At 45.4% G+C, this 18253-nt stretch overlaps 1 protein-coding gene across 3 annotated transcripts in view; it reads left to right on the top strand.

Annotated features, from left to right (window-relative positions):
- The window catches only part of LOC146870023 (solute carrier family 41 member 1-like), a 182341-nt gene that overhangs the window by 45342 nt on the left and 118746 nt on the right, over positions 1–18253 (top strand). For 2 of the 3 annotated variants that reach the window (XM_085624652.1, XM_085624571.1), the window contains one exon: positions 2951–4321. In XM_085624652.1, the coding sequence (XP_085480778.1) occupies positions 3965–4321 (357 nt within the window). In that variant the 5' untranslated portion in view covers positions 2951–3964. Of the gene's footprint in view, positions 1–2659; positions 2811–2950; positions 4322–18253 lie in introns of those variants that run through there. The other variant, XM_085624731.1, reaches the window with a different exon arrangement.

Genomic DNA, 18253 nt, shown 5'->3' with positions numbered 1-18253 from the left:
CTGCTGACCACACTACACACACCCAGGGCCAGACATATGGAATTCTGGGAGCAACTCCTGGGGAGAGGGATAACTGAAGCAGAGTGGAGGGGCTTATGGCGGGATATTCCCAGACATAACCTGTCCGTAGGCTTACGGGAGGCTCACTACAAAACCATTTTTGATTGGTTCCTATACCCCACAAAATTGGCTAGGATCTTCCCGGGGACTTCTGCGCTCTGCTGGCGGGGATGTGGGCTCCTCGGGGATTTCAAGCATATCTGGTGGGACTGCCCCAATATTCAACCTTTCTGGGCAGAAATCTTAGCGCAGATTAAAGAGATTTTGGGCTTTGAACCCCCCGGGGATCTCGCTCATGTCATCCTGGGTCTTCGGGGAGAGGATTGGGAGGAAGTGTCCAGAGGAGACAAGGCTATATGGTGGCTCTGCGTTGGGGCGGCTAAGCTCACGGTGGCTGCGGCATGGAAGAAACAGGCCGCTCCCGCTATGTCACTGTGGCACGCCCGCCTGTGGCGCCTGCTCTCGATGGAGCGTCTGGCGGTGTGCTTTAGGGATGATCCTACAGCCTTTGAGGAGTCTTGGGGCGCGCTGCTGGCCTACTTATCTAGGGGCCTCCCGGCAGCTGTCTTCCTGCCCACGTTGAGGGCGTTGCGCATCTTCCGGACCTGGCACTCCACGGACTGATATTGTTTCCCCTTTTTTCGGACGCTTTGCAGTTGCCTCAGGGGGGGGTGGCGGGAGGGGGGTAGTGGTGGGGGGTGGGTGGTGGGATGGGGTACTGGAGGAGTCTGAGGAGGGATTCCCATGGGCCGCACATGGAGCATCTGAACCACCTATGGGGCGTTAGGCAGTTACCTATGGCCAGGGGACACCCGGCAGTTACTTGTTATTGTATGATTACACATGTGCAATGATATTGTTATGACAATCAATAAAAATGATTGCTATAGAAAAACAGAAAATTTGTGGTCCAGAAATCCATATTAGGGGGAACCCTAGGTTTTTAAGGTAGCTCCCAGGGGGAGCCTTAGATTCTTTAACAGTGGAGGTACCTCACTTTGGCAACAAACCTAGCCTCCGCGGCCTTACCAGCAACTCCAGTTGCTTTACGTTTCCTAGAAACTTTTTGAGTAATGAATATCAATCAGCGGCTCACCTGCTTTACTGGGCTTGATTGGTGTTGAAAGCTTTTCTTGCTGGCGCACCAGATGCCTTGGAAAAACGCTCCAACTCCTCCAAATCCCTTCAGATTCTTGTATCTGCAAAATATTACTCGAAAAATCTTGTTAGTAAATCTCCCCCCCCCCCCCCCCCCCCCCCCAAAACCCTCCCCTGTTTTGAGAGAGAAGAAAGACTATTCGACAAAATCATCAACACTAGCAATCTCACCCTCTCCCGAATCAGCTAATTCATCACCACCAATAGCATGAAACCCCTTGACGAGCCCCACTGCAGGCTGGTTGAGCCCCATCGCCCACACCACCATCAAATTGTCGGCAGATCACCGCTTTTTTAACTGCATTTTTGTGAGTGGATGAAGGCATTAGAAAAAACCTGCTCCGAGATTTCCCTTTTGCTGATGAGTAGATGAACAGGACGCTTGATACCTATTCAAAAGAGTATTTCTGCACCTGATGCCCTTTTGCAGATTTTTTGGGTTGGCCTGCAAGACACTAGAACTCGCAGACATGCGGTAGGAAAACAAACAGGACGCTTGATACCTGAAACGAACAGGACGCTTGATACCTGTTCAAGGCACATCACTGCACCTGATGCCCTTTTGCAGCCTTTGTATTATGGTTGGCCTGCAAGACGCTAGAACTCGCAGACTCGGATGAAATAGCAATTTTCTTGTCCCTCACCGCTAACCCACATCAATTTTTTTCCTACCCTTTATGCTCGCCATTAACCCTAACTGAAAAATTCACTTACGCTGCCAACCTCAAAGCAGTAAAAAAAGGGGGGGGGGAATAATAGGAATACCCTAATTAATAGTAGAACTTAAGAAAGCAGTGACCAGAACAACAACAAATTTGCTACAAGTTAAACCCCCCAAAGGTAGCGCCATTACCCCATTTCCTACCAAAAATATATTGTGTCAAAAACTGACCCAGCAATCCTTGGACCAATAAACCCTTCTACTCTGCGTAACAAAGCAGCTCAAAACAAACTCCCAACGACAGTAAAAACTCAGCCATGATCCCTACACCACATATGTAAACTACAAAATAATTAATTGACTGGTATAAAGCCAATTGTATAATCCCTATGTCGTAATACATTCGCAAGCACTTAGAAATCCCCAAATTAACACAAGACATAACAATTTTACCTTCCCGCTAGAAAAATTGAAAAGGCTCATCGGTAACAAAACCCCAGAAATAAAGATTAAGTCATCTAAAGACCTTTGAAAAGCATTTCATATTACTTCAAAAATACTTTCACCATTTTAGCACAAAAAGCTTTTAACCACTAGATGGCACCGTTACACCTCTCAACAGTTTACCACCAAATTGAAAACTAAAATAAAACAAGCTCCAAAACGCCATTTATAACACAATTCATTTAACTAAACAGTCTCTGAGGCACAAAAACGGCTGCGCTGCCTCCTACCTTAACCTAGGACCCCCAACTGGCACTAATTAGAAGAACGCGGCGTTTGAAACCGCTGCGTTCTAAAGCAGGCTCGTGCTCGGTCTGGGCACTACCATGCCCGAAGCCGCCCGGGGGTGGACATTCTTCGAATGCCGCCCCGATTCTCCGCTGCATTCTTCCTGGCCACCTTGGGCACGTGCTATTGGCTTTTCTATGTAAGTTGCTCTTTACAAGAAAAACATAACATTAGACGTCCGCACCTTTTAGTGTCTTGCTCGTTGAGTACACTGTACCAAACTCTGAGAAAGTGTTGTTCTCGTAATGAAAAGCTGACTGTGTTCTTTCTTTCTCGTAGGTAACGTGTTTCCAGTTGGTTGCTGGAGTCGTTCGCTGCCAGCTGGCCCCCCTCCCACGCCGCCGCCGCCTCCAGTCCGGGCTATGCCAGCGCTGACCGGGTCTGAAACCTAGCCGAGAGAACTTCCTGTTTCTTTAAATACGACCCCCGCCATGCCACGTGTTGAGAGGTGAGCTCTCCTTTCGGAGCGGGGACGGCGTCACTCCTGTGGGCTTCTGAAGACGGGCAGTGTCTGTCAGTCCGCAGGCTGGAAGGAGCCCATGCATAGGCGGGGCCAGACCCTCCACTGGAAGACAGAATACGTGGCCGGGCTTCGCATTCGCACCTCCGGGTCTAAGCGCAAGAAAAGTGAAGTGGACATGCAGCTAGGAAACATCTGACGTCTGGGGGGAGATCTCGCTTCCAGCCCTCTATATTTGTTTGAGATTTATTAGACAAACGTCGCCCTGGCGCTTCAGTGGGAAGGGCAACATTGTGATGAACTGCAGTTAACTATCGAACAAAATCGAATTAATACCGCCGTGCTCGACTGCAAGCTTCCTGTAGCCAAACCTTCAGATCACTTTTTGCAAACTTGTTATCGTCCGAGAGAATCAGAACCATGACGTTTCTCAGGATGTGGAGTGGGTAGTCTGCCCTAATTACAACAGAGACGCGATACCGTCCTACTGCGTTTGTTGTGACCCTGCCCGGCAAGGAGTTGCAACTTTGCGTTTTTCCCAGCTCTTGAAGAACTGTCCTGATGGAACCCGTAAACTGGTGCTGTGAGTTTCTCGAACAGCGTAATTTAAGCATTTGCTATTTTTTTATGTGTGTCTCCTGGCTGTGAGATTGTGTACTTGATGGGGATTCTCGCCGCTCGCGCAGTCTTGGGTGTTGCGGGTGAGGGCCGGGTTCTCTTAGAGCTGGCCACTGTGCAGACGGCACCACTCGTGCCACCTCCAGGCAGCGTGCCGTATAGGTGATCACCGCATGCCAAATTAGCCGGAAAGCGACATAGTGGTGGTGTCTGCCATGTCCTCTACTGAGCATAAGGAGAATTCTCTGGCCAATGGCGCAGCCCACCATGAGAACTACAATGGCAACCTGGAACTGGAGCGAGTGGAGGCTGCCTTCCTGAGTCCGCGGGACAGTGTAGGGCTGGCGGTGATTGACTCGCGCGCCAACGCCAAGGGCACGTGCGAAGATGACGCCCTGCTGGAGAACGGCAGCCAGAGCACAGAGAGCGATGACCTCAGCAGGGACCAGGACCCTAGTCCCAGTGAACCTCTGAAAGAGACTTCTTTCTCCATTGGCCTGCAAGTGCTCTTTCCTTTCCTGCTTGCCGGGTTCGGGACTGTAGCTGCCGGGATGGTACTGGATATAGTGCAGGTAAGTTACCTTAAAAAAAAAAAAACACCCCCCACCACCACCTCCTCCCCCCCCCCCTTTCTTCCCTTCCTGAATGCAACTAAGGGATCCTTGATTCCTCTTAGTATATGATCATAGCAGATGTGTATGAATCTGAGGCCACATCCTGGACCGGTTTCAGAAATCAAATTTTCTAGAAACGGCTGGAGTCTGTCTCATACTCTCATTGGAATGCAATAGTTTGTTTTTGACTGTCGTAGTTTTGTATGTATGTAATGTATGTGTGTGTGTGTATGTATAATAGTATGTATCGAACTACCATCCATGGGAAGGGGCTTGGATTTCAACATCGTGTATAAGTGAAACATTGGAGGTTGAACACAATTCTGAGGGTCACCCTTTGAGGAGGATGGCCCCTAGAGACCTTTTTAGATCTGGCTGTGCACTTTAGTCTGCTGAACAGGTGCCCCTCTTCGTTTTTGTAAATTTAGTGTCCCTTTTCAGAAAAGGTGTTAAAAATGTGAGTTTAATAATGTTGTAGAGTAGACCTTTTGCATCAGTGCACCGTTGTGTTCTCCAGCCAGTTCTTTGGAAGTCATTTACACTCATTTCCTACATGTGGATGTTTTATGTGCCCGAAGGTGTAACCTGGCTGACTGGTGCCCAACCTAGCCTGGAAATGTATTTCCTTTTATTTGGTGAAATCATGTATTTTGATTTCAACATTGCCATTTTGTCGTTCCGACTCGAGTGCCACAGCCATGTTTTATCAATTGAATTTTGGAGAAATCTATTCAAGCCCCGCTTGCACATAAGCGAGAGCCCATCGAGGACAGGATAGAAACGGTCACAGTGAATTGGAAGAGGGCGCCAGTTAACTCTTTCACAATCCTTTATAGTGGCTGTAGCTATTGAGAATGCAGCTTCTGCTAAGAGAAGACGCTCCTATAAAGTCAAATTCTGTCTTTCTGATTCCTCCCCCCCCCCCCCCCCTCCCCCATCTGAGTTTGATTAAATACGTTTGAGTAATCACGACACTTTTTGGTATTTACAGCGCTACAAAGCTGCTAGGTCGAGTGCAGAAGCGATGCACATTCTTTATATTGCTACTGCTCCCCCCGCCTCAGTTATTGAATTGTTGTGTAGTAAATATGGTACTTCAAAGTGCTGAAAATGGTTTGGCGCTAAGGGATCACCACCACCACCTGAGGCATGGGGAGACAGTGGGAGATCACACAGTATGATCAAGTGGTGCAGCAGGAATTCTAACCCAAATACTTCACCTGGGAATATATAGAGACTTCTGCAGCTTACTTGCATGCAAAGCCACAGAGGCCTGTGTTTTGTGATGCACATGTAGGCAATCCTTGAGGGGAAAACGTTCACGTAGAACTAATTTTAAACATCGATATATGGGTATGAGATTTCTGTGCGGACTGAATCACAAAAAAACTATATTTCAAACATTTAGAAGGGGCAATAATAACTCCACCAGTATGTAACACGGTTCAGCCAAACCAAGTTTATTCAAAACAAATATAAATTCTTACAATCAAAAGTACAAACAGTCATGGATACAATAGTGCAATAATTGTATCTGCAAAAAGCAAGAAACTTTGTCAATCTTTATACTCGTGTGAACGGCGTTTTGACCCTTTCAGAATAATTATATTTTCCTTCATCTTGGTTAACTACACAACTTATGTTTTGTGTTTAAATAATGTTATGTGATTGAGTACTTCTTCTTCCAAAACACTTTGTGTTGGTAGTGGAGGGGGATTTTTTTTTCTTCAACCCAAAAGGTGGGTTGTGGATTTGGCACCTGTGGTTTTGAGTGGGGCGATTAGACTGAACTGATCATAGCTGGCAGGATGGCTCATTCCATTGAAGAATCTCCTCTCAGAGGGCAGGTTAGAATCTTCACAAGGCAAGCTCAAACTTCATCCTTACAATGTCTGTAAATTGTGTTTAATTAATTTTTAGGTCTCGCCTAAGACATGGATGCAATCACGAACTCTTGCAAGAGATATTGTATACCACTACAGGCTTGGAGCCCGCACATTGCTTATCATTAGTTTGCTCCATTGTCACTTTACTCCCTCCTAATTGAACAGCGTGTGCTGGCTTCACTTCCCCCTTCTTTGGTGTGGCGCATGAATCAAGGACTGATTGCTTTGTCTTGATTAGTGTCCTTCTGCTGCGCATGCTGTGATTGAGGTATTATTTTTTTCTTCTCGTCTTCCCCTGTCCTTGTCTTACTACTTCTCCCTCCTATCCCACTCGTCCATGCTGCTTCTTTCCCTTCTGACCCTCCCTTACACACTTGTCCTTTGCTTCTTGCCTTCCGCCCGACCTTTCTGTTGTCTGTGTTGCTCCCACCTGCCATAAGGAAAAGCACTATGACGTGGCCAGCACTGGGCGTGCTGCTTTTTTTTCTTTCTTTTCCTATTCTTGCTCATTCCCTCCCACACTCCGTCCCATTGTCTGTCTCGCCTGTTCCTCCCAACATCCCTGCTGTTGTCTATCCCACCCGCCATGGGTGGGGGGGGGGTCTTGACTCTGCCAGTGTTGGCCACGTCATGACACTTTTTAAAAACTTTTAGCCATGCTGCACAGCAGCTGTGCTGCTCCACAACATGGCTTAAAAACATCGGTAAAGTCAATAGCTCTCACATAGGCAAGACCGATTTGCTTTGCCAATACTTGTAATAGGAACACCTGTTTACAGAACTTGGAGCATAAGTGCAGTATGAAGCATTACAGAAACAAGTTACTATCATCACATCAATAAACTCCCTTGTTTTTCTGTGAGCAGTAACAAAAAGCTCTTGCCTATACTCCCTGTGTGGTCTTCTAAAAATCCATAGGTCAGGCACTCCTCCTCTCGCGCTTAGACTACTGTAATGCAGTTTGTCAATCTTCTTGCTTACTCTCTTAAGCCTTTGCAACGCATTCAAATCGTATTCGCATATTTGACACTTGGCCTTAATAACCAGTCTAGAATCTCTATTCATCTATGCTCTCTTCATTGGCTATCTACCTCTAAAATATGTATTCTTAAGGCCCTTTTTTTCTTCCAACCCCTCCCAATATAAGGTGATACAGTAGTCTAATCTGAAAGGGGGACTTAATTTCTAACTTGAGCTTTAGAAGCAAAGGAGATGTTTGCTGGACCGTTTTTAATTGACAAAAACAGAAGAAAGCCACAAAATTATCCTTCTTTTTCCTTGTAAGTTGGGCATCAATAGAGACACACATTTTCAGATGTTTGAAGCTCTAGAGATGATGGACGGATGGTAGACTGCAACAATGATTTGCATGTCACTTGCAGATCTACTGCAGGGAGCAGAACCGTTTCTGCCTCCGTTTCAGTCAAGTGCGCTTCACCACTGTCTAGGAGGCCACACTTTTCTAAGTTAAGGTAATCCAGTCCACTTGGCTTTTGAAGGGTCTTTAATTCGTTGGAAAACGTTGTGTGGCCTTTTTTGTTGTGTGGAGAGTAGCTTTTTAGCATGTTTACAGCTATGGCTGTATAAAAGGAGGCACTTGAGATCTAGGTGAGGGCGGACCATCTAACTGAGAGAATGTGCTGTCTTTACTTGACGGAGATCTAGTAGTTTGTACTTTAGCCATCTCATACTGGGAGGCTTTGAGTGTTAATGAGCTTTTGAGTCGAATCCTTCAACTTTTGTCAAATGTAGATATTACACTTGAAGGTTCTTTTGTTGAGTTTAAAATAAAAAATAGTTTTAACATACAATCTATGGACCTTACAGATCCTTTGAAACGGTTCGACACAAGCATACAGAAGAGTCAAAAACAAGATCAGAGTGGCAGTAAACCTGCTTGTTAGAGGGTGTGCATCCAGCTACTAGGTCAAGGTGACTAAAGATCATACACCTGCATTTTACCCGGGGATACTCTGAAGCAAGGTGCAATCTGGGTATATTCTCGGATGTACCCAGGTCATTCATCCTGTAGTCACTTGAAATGAGAATAGACATCCTGGGGTTCTCTGGAGCATGGTGAAGGCATCTATCCTGCATTACATTGTGGGATACTGATAAGCGAAGTATTCCAGAGTATGAATCCTGCAGTTAACTGAGCAAGGGATGCAAGGTGCTTTAGAAGGCCCAGGTCCTGGCATTCTGACATAAACCGAGGGCATATGTCCTGAAGCTCTCAAGCATGAGGTGAATCCAGGGCATGAATCTACTGTAATGCTGGAGTCCCATCCAGCTGATGAATGCTGAGAAGCTGTTGATATAGATAGGTGAACAAGGGTGGAGCTGTGAGCATGCTCTGGGTGAGGGCACTAGCGTTCTGCTGGGGTGCTGAAACTAGTTAGAGTTGTGGACAGAAAAACATGACCGAGTGCCAGGCCAAACAAAGCACCTAATCTGAACTTAGTACTACAACCACAGGAAAGTGTGCAAACAAACGCCTGGACGTCTTCCTAACACAATGATGACAGCCTCCAGTACACACATCGGAAAAATTAGCACAACACACCAACCGTGCATTCGAGCAGTCCAGCATTACAAACCTCGACACCAGACCACGTCAGCAGGTAAGTACTAGTCTACTACACACTAGTTACATCAAACGCTAAAATTCAGATAAGTGACCAACTCCAATGCATGCAAACTGAATCTGTAACACAAGACAATAACAAGTGTACTCTGCCTGCTGTACCACACACCTGTCAAATCTTCCCATTTGTACAGAATGAGGACCGGTCGCAGAGCACATGGGCAAACAACCCTCTAGAAAAAGTGATATTCCTTCACTCTGGTTTACTCTGCCCCCCCCTGTACTAGGCAACTGTCAAAACCTCGTACTGTACAGAATGATGACTGGTCCCAGAGCACACTCTGGGAGTATAACGTATGGCTGTCACTCGCAATACCATGGGGAACTACTCTTCACCATATTTTCACTCCAGGGTACTTCACCCAAAACCCCACGCAACATCTTGTTACCCAATACTACTCCTGCATCGCACCCACCGGTTAAACCCCCCCGTACCCCCCCCCCCCCCCCCCCCCCCCCCCCCCTCCTCCATGCAACATCTAGGAATAGGAACCTGGCAGGCAGGGTAGAAGTGATGAGCAGTGCTGCAAAGAGTTTGTGCTGCTTGTTAATCTTGGCTGCCCATTCCAGAGCATATAGATATATAGATTGTGATAAAAGCTGCAGAGTTATCCCCCACCCCATTGATTACTGCCTTGTAGATCCTCCTCAGACTTCCCTAGGCAGCTGGTCCTTTGAAACCTGTCTCCTCATTAGGTTCTCCAGGTCACCTTTGACAGCTGTGCCATGCTCTGCTGTGAAGTATGATGGACAGAATCTTCACTGCACATGCACAGCTTTATGCCAGTGACAAGTGAGCAATGCGTTTGCCCTATCTCTAGCTGTTGGACTGGCACAGCAATTCATGTCCTGTCCCTGTGGGGCTTGCTTACCTGTCTGGATCCCAAAAAGGAGAACCTGCCATACATAATCTTTTCCTCTGTAGAAGGGAGACCAGTCTCACTAGGCTAGACAGGAGGAGCGCTTGCCGATGTCAGTCTAACTCCATCTCTGGTGTAGGATTCAGCAGAGAATTCAGGCATAGGAAGAAGCCCTTTATGGTCGCAGTCACAATGATGGCATTGCGTGGCATTACCTGAGCCTAGGTACACACATCTAGGGTAGGCTTCCCTACCATTATAGCATATTAAGCGTCTCAAACGTATTTGGCCCCGCTACCAATAACCAAGCCTATATATCCAGTTTTAAGGCTTAGGTAAAACCCATTATATGTGCCTAGATACGAGCTCTGACGGGGAGGAGCGCATACACAGCCATTCCAGTGTTAGACTTGAGCGCAGCTGTTAAGACTGGCCCTGTCTCCAATTCACACTTCACATCTTAGAACTACCCATATGCATCAGAAGGTCTGGCGCTTTAAACAGAGACCTCTACTGCCAGTGCACTTTTGTGCACTTTTCAAGCGCTGATGAAAAGTGGCTGTTCAACATTTTGAACAGGTGCAGCACCAAGGGTGGAATTGCATAGCATCCAGTGTGTGCATTCAAAACCTTTATGAAGAGGTGACGCCAGTCTACTTGTCTAAAGCATGGTTACTTAGGCCATGGCTCCAAATGACACTGCCTGCAAGTTAACTCCTACTTATCTATATGTGGAAAACCAAATCAGACGAGCAGGTGGTCTCCGGGTGACCGCAGCAGGACTCTCGGACTGCGGATGTAGAGTATCCTCTAGATGTGCATGGTATCAGAACTTGCATCTTCACATTCTTCCAGCTTTACATTCCTCTTGCTCTAGAGACCTATCTGTAACCTACATGTCACTCATGACTTAACTGTACATATTCTGTGAGCTTGGTATAGTCTGTCCTGCTGGATCTTGTCTACAGGCAATGAGACTGCCCTTGCTGCCTTATGTAAGAGGTAATCTTGCTTTGCCACTGCAGGGTTGCACCTGTTCTGCATGGAAGCCAAGCTTGCACTGTTGCCTAGTTTGTGTGCCCTGTGATGGGGAAAGATGCACTGTTGCTACCATAGCCCTAGCTGCCGCCTTAGGAAGAGGCTTGCAATGCTTCGGCCTAATGTGTAACAGTTCGATGAAGGGGTTTTCCCACTGCTATTACCACCTCAAATGAAAAACAAGCATTGAAAATGCAATCGGTCTCGCCTTTAAGTTAAAGCCATTTGCTTTGCTAATGGTATTGTATAGCAAAGCAAATGGCTTTAACTTAATTAAAGGCGAGACCGATTGCATTTTTAATGCTTGTTCTATTTTGTTGCAGAATTTTCCATTTTACCAGTTGTCTCCACCAAGTACACTTTACTTAGAACGACATATTACATGTGGCAAAGAATATCTAAGGCCATTTCCAGATGTGATGCAGTCTCTCATCCTAGATCCCAGTTAGCTTTTGTAAGTGATTTCCAGTTAATACATTTTTTTTCTCTACGTTTGCCAAGTCTTTTGTCTGTCGGTTTTAGCTCCCACAATTAAAATCTGTGGATGGATATAGGGAATTTCATAGTGCTGCACATTCAGTGGTTGAGCTGTGCCTCCTTGCAGGCTGCCTCTACAACTTCAGATCTTCCTCTGCAACCACTTGTCCTCTTGTGGTTCACATAACTTTCCTCACACCTGCAAGCAGAACGAATGTTAACACTTCTTACTGCCATGGTACCACTTAGGAGTGAAAGCAGTGGTTCCCCTCCCACACCTCTATTGAGAATCCTGCTGAGCCTCCGTTTCTATCGAACAGCTGGTAACTTTAGTTCCACAATGCGTTCGGTATTGTAAGGGAAACAGGTATAGTTACCGGTGAGGTCATTACTTACTCTAATATTTGATAAAATTGTGGGCTCTTGCATTGCAGTGCATATATGGGACTTATGCGGGGAGCATGCAGTCCCTCACTGGCACTGAGTGATGTGTGAGGCAGTGCCAGTGAGACTGAGAGTGCGGTCCGATTGGTTGGCAATTTTAGCGACACACACATGGAAGTAAAAAGAGACTTGCTCTGGAACGATTGGTTATAGTACTCTGTAAAGGGCATATCTCGGGATCAAGAATCTTTCTCCATTTAACCAGTTGGGAGGTTGATGGATAGTCAGCGGCTACCATCAATGATTGGTTGAACGCCCTCTGTGGGTGACTGGGATAAGGGTGAATGGCAAAGGGTTGCAGGTGACATCGACCTATGGGTGAACGTTATGGCATTATCTTGGCAGCATTTATGTGGGTGTCCTGGAGAACACAGTTGTGTCTTCCTTTCTTCCCATGCCATACCTAGCCTGGTTGAAACTAAACATGAATTAAAACCGGAATAGAAAAAACTGTGGCTGCAGAAGAAGCACAAACTGTATTACTGTGTTGCAAGAGCACAATGCACAAGTTTCTAGTTGAGATTCAATAACTCGCCCAGAGTGATGTGTGTATGCTGTACACCCTCCAACACGAAAATAAGAACCACATTAAAGTACTGCAAAGTTTAATCCAAAAGTGTACCCCAAAATAAAGAGAAATCCTGGGTTTACACAAAGGTTGTTTTATATAAGAATCTGGACCCCTTGTATGACCAGAAATATACCTATTCTGATCTCCCTCCCAATGAGGTCGAGACCACCATGTTGGTTTCATCAGAACATGGTGGAATGGACTGGCTGATGATGAAGCATGCCACAAATAGTGTGTGAGGCTTTTGTGTTCAAATCTTTTTTGCTTTCTGTTTTCCTTTAGACATGATTTTGCTATTCCGAGAAGAATGCAGGAATATACACGTTGCTGTATTTTGGTGTGGCTCTTCTTCTAGTTGAAATTCAACAATGGCAACCCTGTCTGCCATCCGTACATTTATCCAGGGGAGAGTCCGATCTATTTGCTCATGGAAACAATGGGCAGTCATGCCGTTTAGTATTCTTTACATAGTCTTCAAATGCTCAATTTGTGCTAAATATAGGATTAATGGAAGATGTACTGTCCTAAGCCAGAACAATTGCAAATTGCTTTTTGGATGATTTCTAAACCTGTCTGTCTCCTGTTTATGTTTATTGAAACTGGGTGTGGGCCAGATTGAGTTACCTAATTGAACCTCCTATTTGGTTTGTGTTAATTCGTGAAGTGTGACTAATATTTCTGTTTGCCTTGATGGAAGAGAGAGCGCATTAAATGCATATTGCTTGGTAATACTCGTCTTTAATTGAATGGAGGCAGGAGTGCATGAATCAACTTCAGTATATAGAGTACCAGATTGTGTACATTCTCTGTGAACTGAGGGCGATCCCTATCATTTAATAACATCTGACTATGGTCGCGACTTCCGCATCTGTCAGTGTGCTGTAGGTTGAGATATAAATAGAGGTGATATGAAGATGTGTTCAATTTGGAAACTATTTCTTGTGGCCTTAAATGAGAACATTTTGTGATCAAAACGCTTAGCATAGTTTCTTGTCACATGCCTGCCAGCCAGAGGTTTCACAGTTGTTCCTCTGTTGTGTGCGAGGGAACTAAGCCAATCCCTTCTACCTGACTCTGCCATCCTACATTATACCGAAGGTTGCTTCCCCCACGCACACTCGGGGGGCGGGGGGTGGGGGGTGGGGGAAGAACTGCGTCCTTCCTTGTTGTGAATCGACTGTGCCTTTCCAGACTTCATCCATCACGTAAATTGGAAAAGACAATTGTCTCCTCGTTTTTCCCCCTTTTGACGCAATCTGGAGAGGTTCAAGGTCAAAGAGAAAGACCAAGGGGCATATTATCAAGAAACGGCGTTAAAATTATCGCCTCTAAAGCGGCGATAATGGGCTTGATAATCTGCCGCAGAGAATTCCCATAGAAGCCCATGTTCTGGTGTCAGCATGGGCTTCTATTGGAATTCTCTGCGGCATATTATCAAGCCCATTATCGCCGCTTTAGCGGCAGTTTTCTGCCGCTAAAGCGGCGATAATTTTAACGCCGTGCTTGATAATATGCCCCCAAGTTTCCGAGAGGGGTATCAAATTGGACTTCGGCGAGCACATTGCCAAGTGCCCATCAGGCACTCAGCCCTCAGGAGACTGATCTGCTTTGAAGAGATCTACTTTCTCGTCTCGAGAGCAGTGTGTGTGTGTCCTCGCCGTAAGATGCTGAATAAGTTACCTTTCCAGGATCGTTAGGGTGTGTCTGTGCTCACTCATGCCAGCCTATTTTTAGAGAACAAAGGTCCTTAGCTTAAACATAAATAATGTAAAACTTTTCAACATAGACTTAGATAAGACCTATGCACATTCTTCCAGTGTCCAGCCGGACAGAGGAACATTTATTTGAAAAATACAAAAGGTTTTAAACAAGATGAAGAAACACGGAAGCAGTGAAACAAGGGCACAATGCTGTACCGAGTTTTAAGTAAGTAAGCTCTGACCAACAGAAAACCACAATACATTTTTCACAGTGGATAAATTGTGGTACTGTTATGAAAAGTCAACGTTTCGATCCCTAGCTCCTAATACAGTGGGATCATCCTCAGGACTACAAAATAAACAGTTGCCTGATTTGATTTATACGCCTGTTGGAATGAACCAGGGAAAAGAGGGAGACAAGAAAAACATGGTCCACCGTTACAATAAAGAAAGGAAGCATGTCAGCATTCATACGAGTCATACAAAAACATCTGTACAGTCCTTCGATAAAAAGAAGTGGAAACGTGCACCGTGGCACATGCACTAGCTGTTGATTAATAAAGTTGCGACAGTGAGCAAGTCACAAACTTTGTGAACGTTAGTGACCAGATGGCAATTTATACATCTTGCAGAGCTATGAGATGAATCAAGCGCGGAAAGATAACAATGCCGTTATGCTGACCATTGACATGTGAAAATCGGCAGTGGCGGAAATAAAAGAGCGCTTTTAAAAAGCAAACAACATGCCATCTTTGAACTGGTCCTGTGAGCTTTTTTTGGAGTAGGGCAGCAGACTAAGTGAAGGGGTGAAGAGGGTGGCGACGTAATTGTAACTTATTTAACGAACAAGTGAAAGTGATTACGGGTTGCGAGTCAATAGAGTGCGAGGCGTGGTGGTGGTGGTGTAAAGCGTACTCGCTGGTAGCTGACCTTCAATTAGCTCGTGAAGTGCCGTAAGCAACGGAGGTGGTCTTGGTATTGCGTTGAGTTACCTTTACGGTAACGAACATTTTTTTTGGCTAACTGCGTGCTTTAGGCAAGGGTGAAAAGAAACGAAGGGTTCAATACCTTAGGGGGAGACTTGAGGCCGCGTTTCTGGGATAATTTCCACAACTGAGATTCCAAGCAGGGAAGGCTTCTGCATTGAGGAGACGGGATGACGAGCAGCAACCGATGGCTGCCGGTATTTAGGCTGAGCTGTGGACGGAGGAACCACATTAAAAAGGAGGGGGTGGTGGGCAAGGTAGGGGGATTGCCTAAAGTTGCCACTAGGAAGTAGCGGGCTTACCTCAAGGGAGTCTCACTGCACCGGAACGGGAGGTCGTCCGGAAAGTCGTTCCTAAGGGTAGATAACCTTGGTCGGGGAGTGAGCCAGTGCACGCTATCTATAGCGGGACCTCGAGCCTTTGTAAAGAGTGAAGAGGGACTGAGCATTCAGTCCGAGTATCGGCGCTAGTACGGGGGCCATTTTGGAATGGGAGACTATGCTGACAAGCCTGAGAGTAGTGTGGGGGCCATTTTTGGTTGGGCAACTAAGCCTGGAAGATGCATTGGAGTCGCAGTGATCGACCGTGAGGGTTAATTAGGAGCACGGCGAAGGAAGTGGTAGTGCTTGTTAGTTGAAGTGACAATTTGCATAAACAATTTGGATAGTACCTGTATAATACCTGTATACCATGGTAATAAAATACGAAAATGAAAAAATGAAAAAAACAAACACATGAAAAAACAGAAGTTCAGGCAATGAATTGAGGGGTATTGTATATCGTTTGGGCAAGAAGGACAAGGACATGTATAGACATCTTACAATAAGGAACAAAGTGATGCCTTGGACTTGTACTGTTCTGTGGAACTTAATGTACATATTTACAATTCAGATTCAAGGTAGTACAAGAGAAGGGACATTGTGCTTTGACGTTGTTGGAAGTGGTAAAAATCTGTTAAGCTTTTTTTAAATTTATCATTGTAGTCCTTAAAGCAATGTTGTCCAGTCCTCTGTTATATTCAGGCCGTTTCGTATTGAGTCAAAGAGGATGATTGATTTTAGTTCCTCTCTGTTCAACAGCTGAGCCATATTACCACCGCGTTGGGGTAATTTCAAAACTTTAAGAGCTGTCCATCGAATGTCGTCCTCATTGTGATTGGCATCAGAGAAATGGTCAACAAGGGGCGCATTTGGTGTCCTGCAACGGATGCGGCTTCTGTGTTGGCAAATCCTGGTTTTGACTCTTTGTGTTGTTTGGCCAATGTAGATTTTCTGACATGGACAATGGATAAGATAAATCACATTGGCTGTATTACAGTTGGAAAATGATTGGCTGTGTACTGTAATGTCCTTAAACGTAAAGCTTTAGCCCTCAACAGTAAATAGACAAACGTTACATCCACCACATTTGAAATGTCCAATGATGGGGGAAAGACCCCAGACAGCATCAAGAGTAGAAGCATTAGTAGAGACCGGTAAAGAGGCTCGGATCAGGTGATCCTTCAAGTTTTTATTCTTTTTGAATGCAAACACGGGTTTGTCAATATTTAGACTTCCTACATTCAAAATGGGCCAATGATGTAATATCATTTTCCTCAGTTTGTTCGACACCGGAGAGAATGTTGTGACACATGCAATTCTTTGCATTTCGTTTTTGGGTTTAGGGGTCAGCAAGATTTCTCGGGGGCAATACCAAGCTCGCTTTGAAGCATTTTTTACAATTCTTTTTGGGTAACCTCTATCTTTTAGTTTAGAAGCAAGATAAGTTGCCTCTCTAAAGTAGTCCGCCTTACAGGAACAGTTTCTCCTGATTCTGAGGAATTGGGAATAGGGCAATGAGTCCCTAAGAGCCCTAGGGTGATTGCTGGTGTAGTTCAGAAGTGTATTCCGCTCTGTGGGTTTGCGGTACAGGCGTGTAAGTAACTCACCATCAGAGTGAAAAATTGTCAAGTCTAGAAAAGCAATGGAGTTGTTGTCAGTAGTGATTGTAAAAGACAAGCCTGAGCAATAATTATTCATCCAATGTAGAAAAAGGCGTAGATCGACAACATCTTGTCTCCAAATAATAAAGATATCATCTATGTATCTACGCCAAAATCCAATACCTGGAAAGAAGGGGTTTGTTGGAGTCAAGATGACATTCGTTTCTAGTTGGTCCATGAAGAGCACTGCTAAGTTGGGGGCAAAAATAGCCCCCATAGAAGTGCCCTTGATTTGGTGATAGAAAGTGTTATTAAACAAAGAAATTGCGTGTAAGGCACAATTCAAGAAGTTGTAAAATGAAAATACTCGGAACGGCGTGTGGGCGTGGACGTGAATCCAGTAGCTTTTGTATTACCAAAAGAGCGGCTGTCTGCGGTATGTTTGTGTACAAGGACTCCACGTCCATGGTGCAATGAGTTTCAGATGTGGGATTGTAGGGGTGATGTTCAATCAAATTTATCATTGCCATTGAATCTCTCACATAACATTGGGTGACTGGGACAAAGTCTTTGATGAAAAAATCAACATATGCCCCAATCGGTTCTAGAATTGAGCCGCAGGCAGAGACAATTGGACGGCCTGGGGGATTGGTTGTGTCTTTGTGAATTTTGGGAAGCGTGTATATTACGGGAGTGCGTGGTGTTTTTACATTCAAGAAATTGAATTCCTTTTTGGAGAGGAAGCCGGCATGGAGCCCTTCTGTGATAGTCTTGTGGATCAGTCCCTGTATCTCTTTGGTGGGATTTACAGCCAGTCGCATGTAGTGATCCTTATTGTCGAGCTGGCGTTGGATTTCGGCTATATAGGCTGTTTTTTCTTGGAGCAGTATGCCGCTTCCTTTATCTGCGCTTTTGATAACTAGGGTGTTTATTTGTTTTGAGGTGATTAATCGCTTGTTTTTCTTTCAGTGTAATATTGAAAGGAATGAACATTTTGTTATTCTGTAGGATAGACAGGTCTTTCAGAACCATTTTTTCAAACGTGAGTATTTCTCTAGGGATCATTCCTGCAGATGGCAGGAAGGTTGATGGAGGCCGGAAAGGTGTATTGGAAATATGTTCTGGTGTGGGGTGTAGCTGGAAGAAAGCTTGTAAGTGGATGCGCCTGAAAAATCTAAGGAGTTACGTTTGTAGATCCATAAAGTTGGGTGGAACTGTAGGACCAAGGTTATCTACCCTTAGGAACGACAGTCCGGACGACCTCCCGTTCCGGTGCAGTGAGACTCCCTTGAGCTCCGCCTAAATACCGGCAGCCATCGGTTGCTGCTCGTCATCCCGTCTCCTCAATGCAGAAGCCTTCCCT

Source organism: Triturus cristatus, chromosome 1_1 (assembly GCF_964204655.1).
Source record: "Triturus cristatus chromosome 1_1, aTriCri1.1, whole genome shotgun sequence".
Taxonomy (NCBI): Eukaryota; Metazoa; Chordata; class Amphibia; order Caudata; family Salamandridae; genus Triturus; species Triturus cristatus.
Note: the sequence above shows the minus strand (reverse complement) of the source record. Positions and strands in the feature narration are given on the sequence as shown.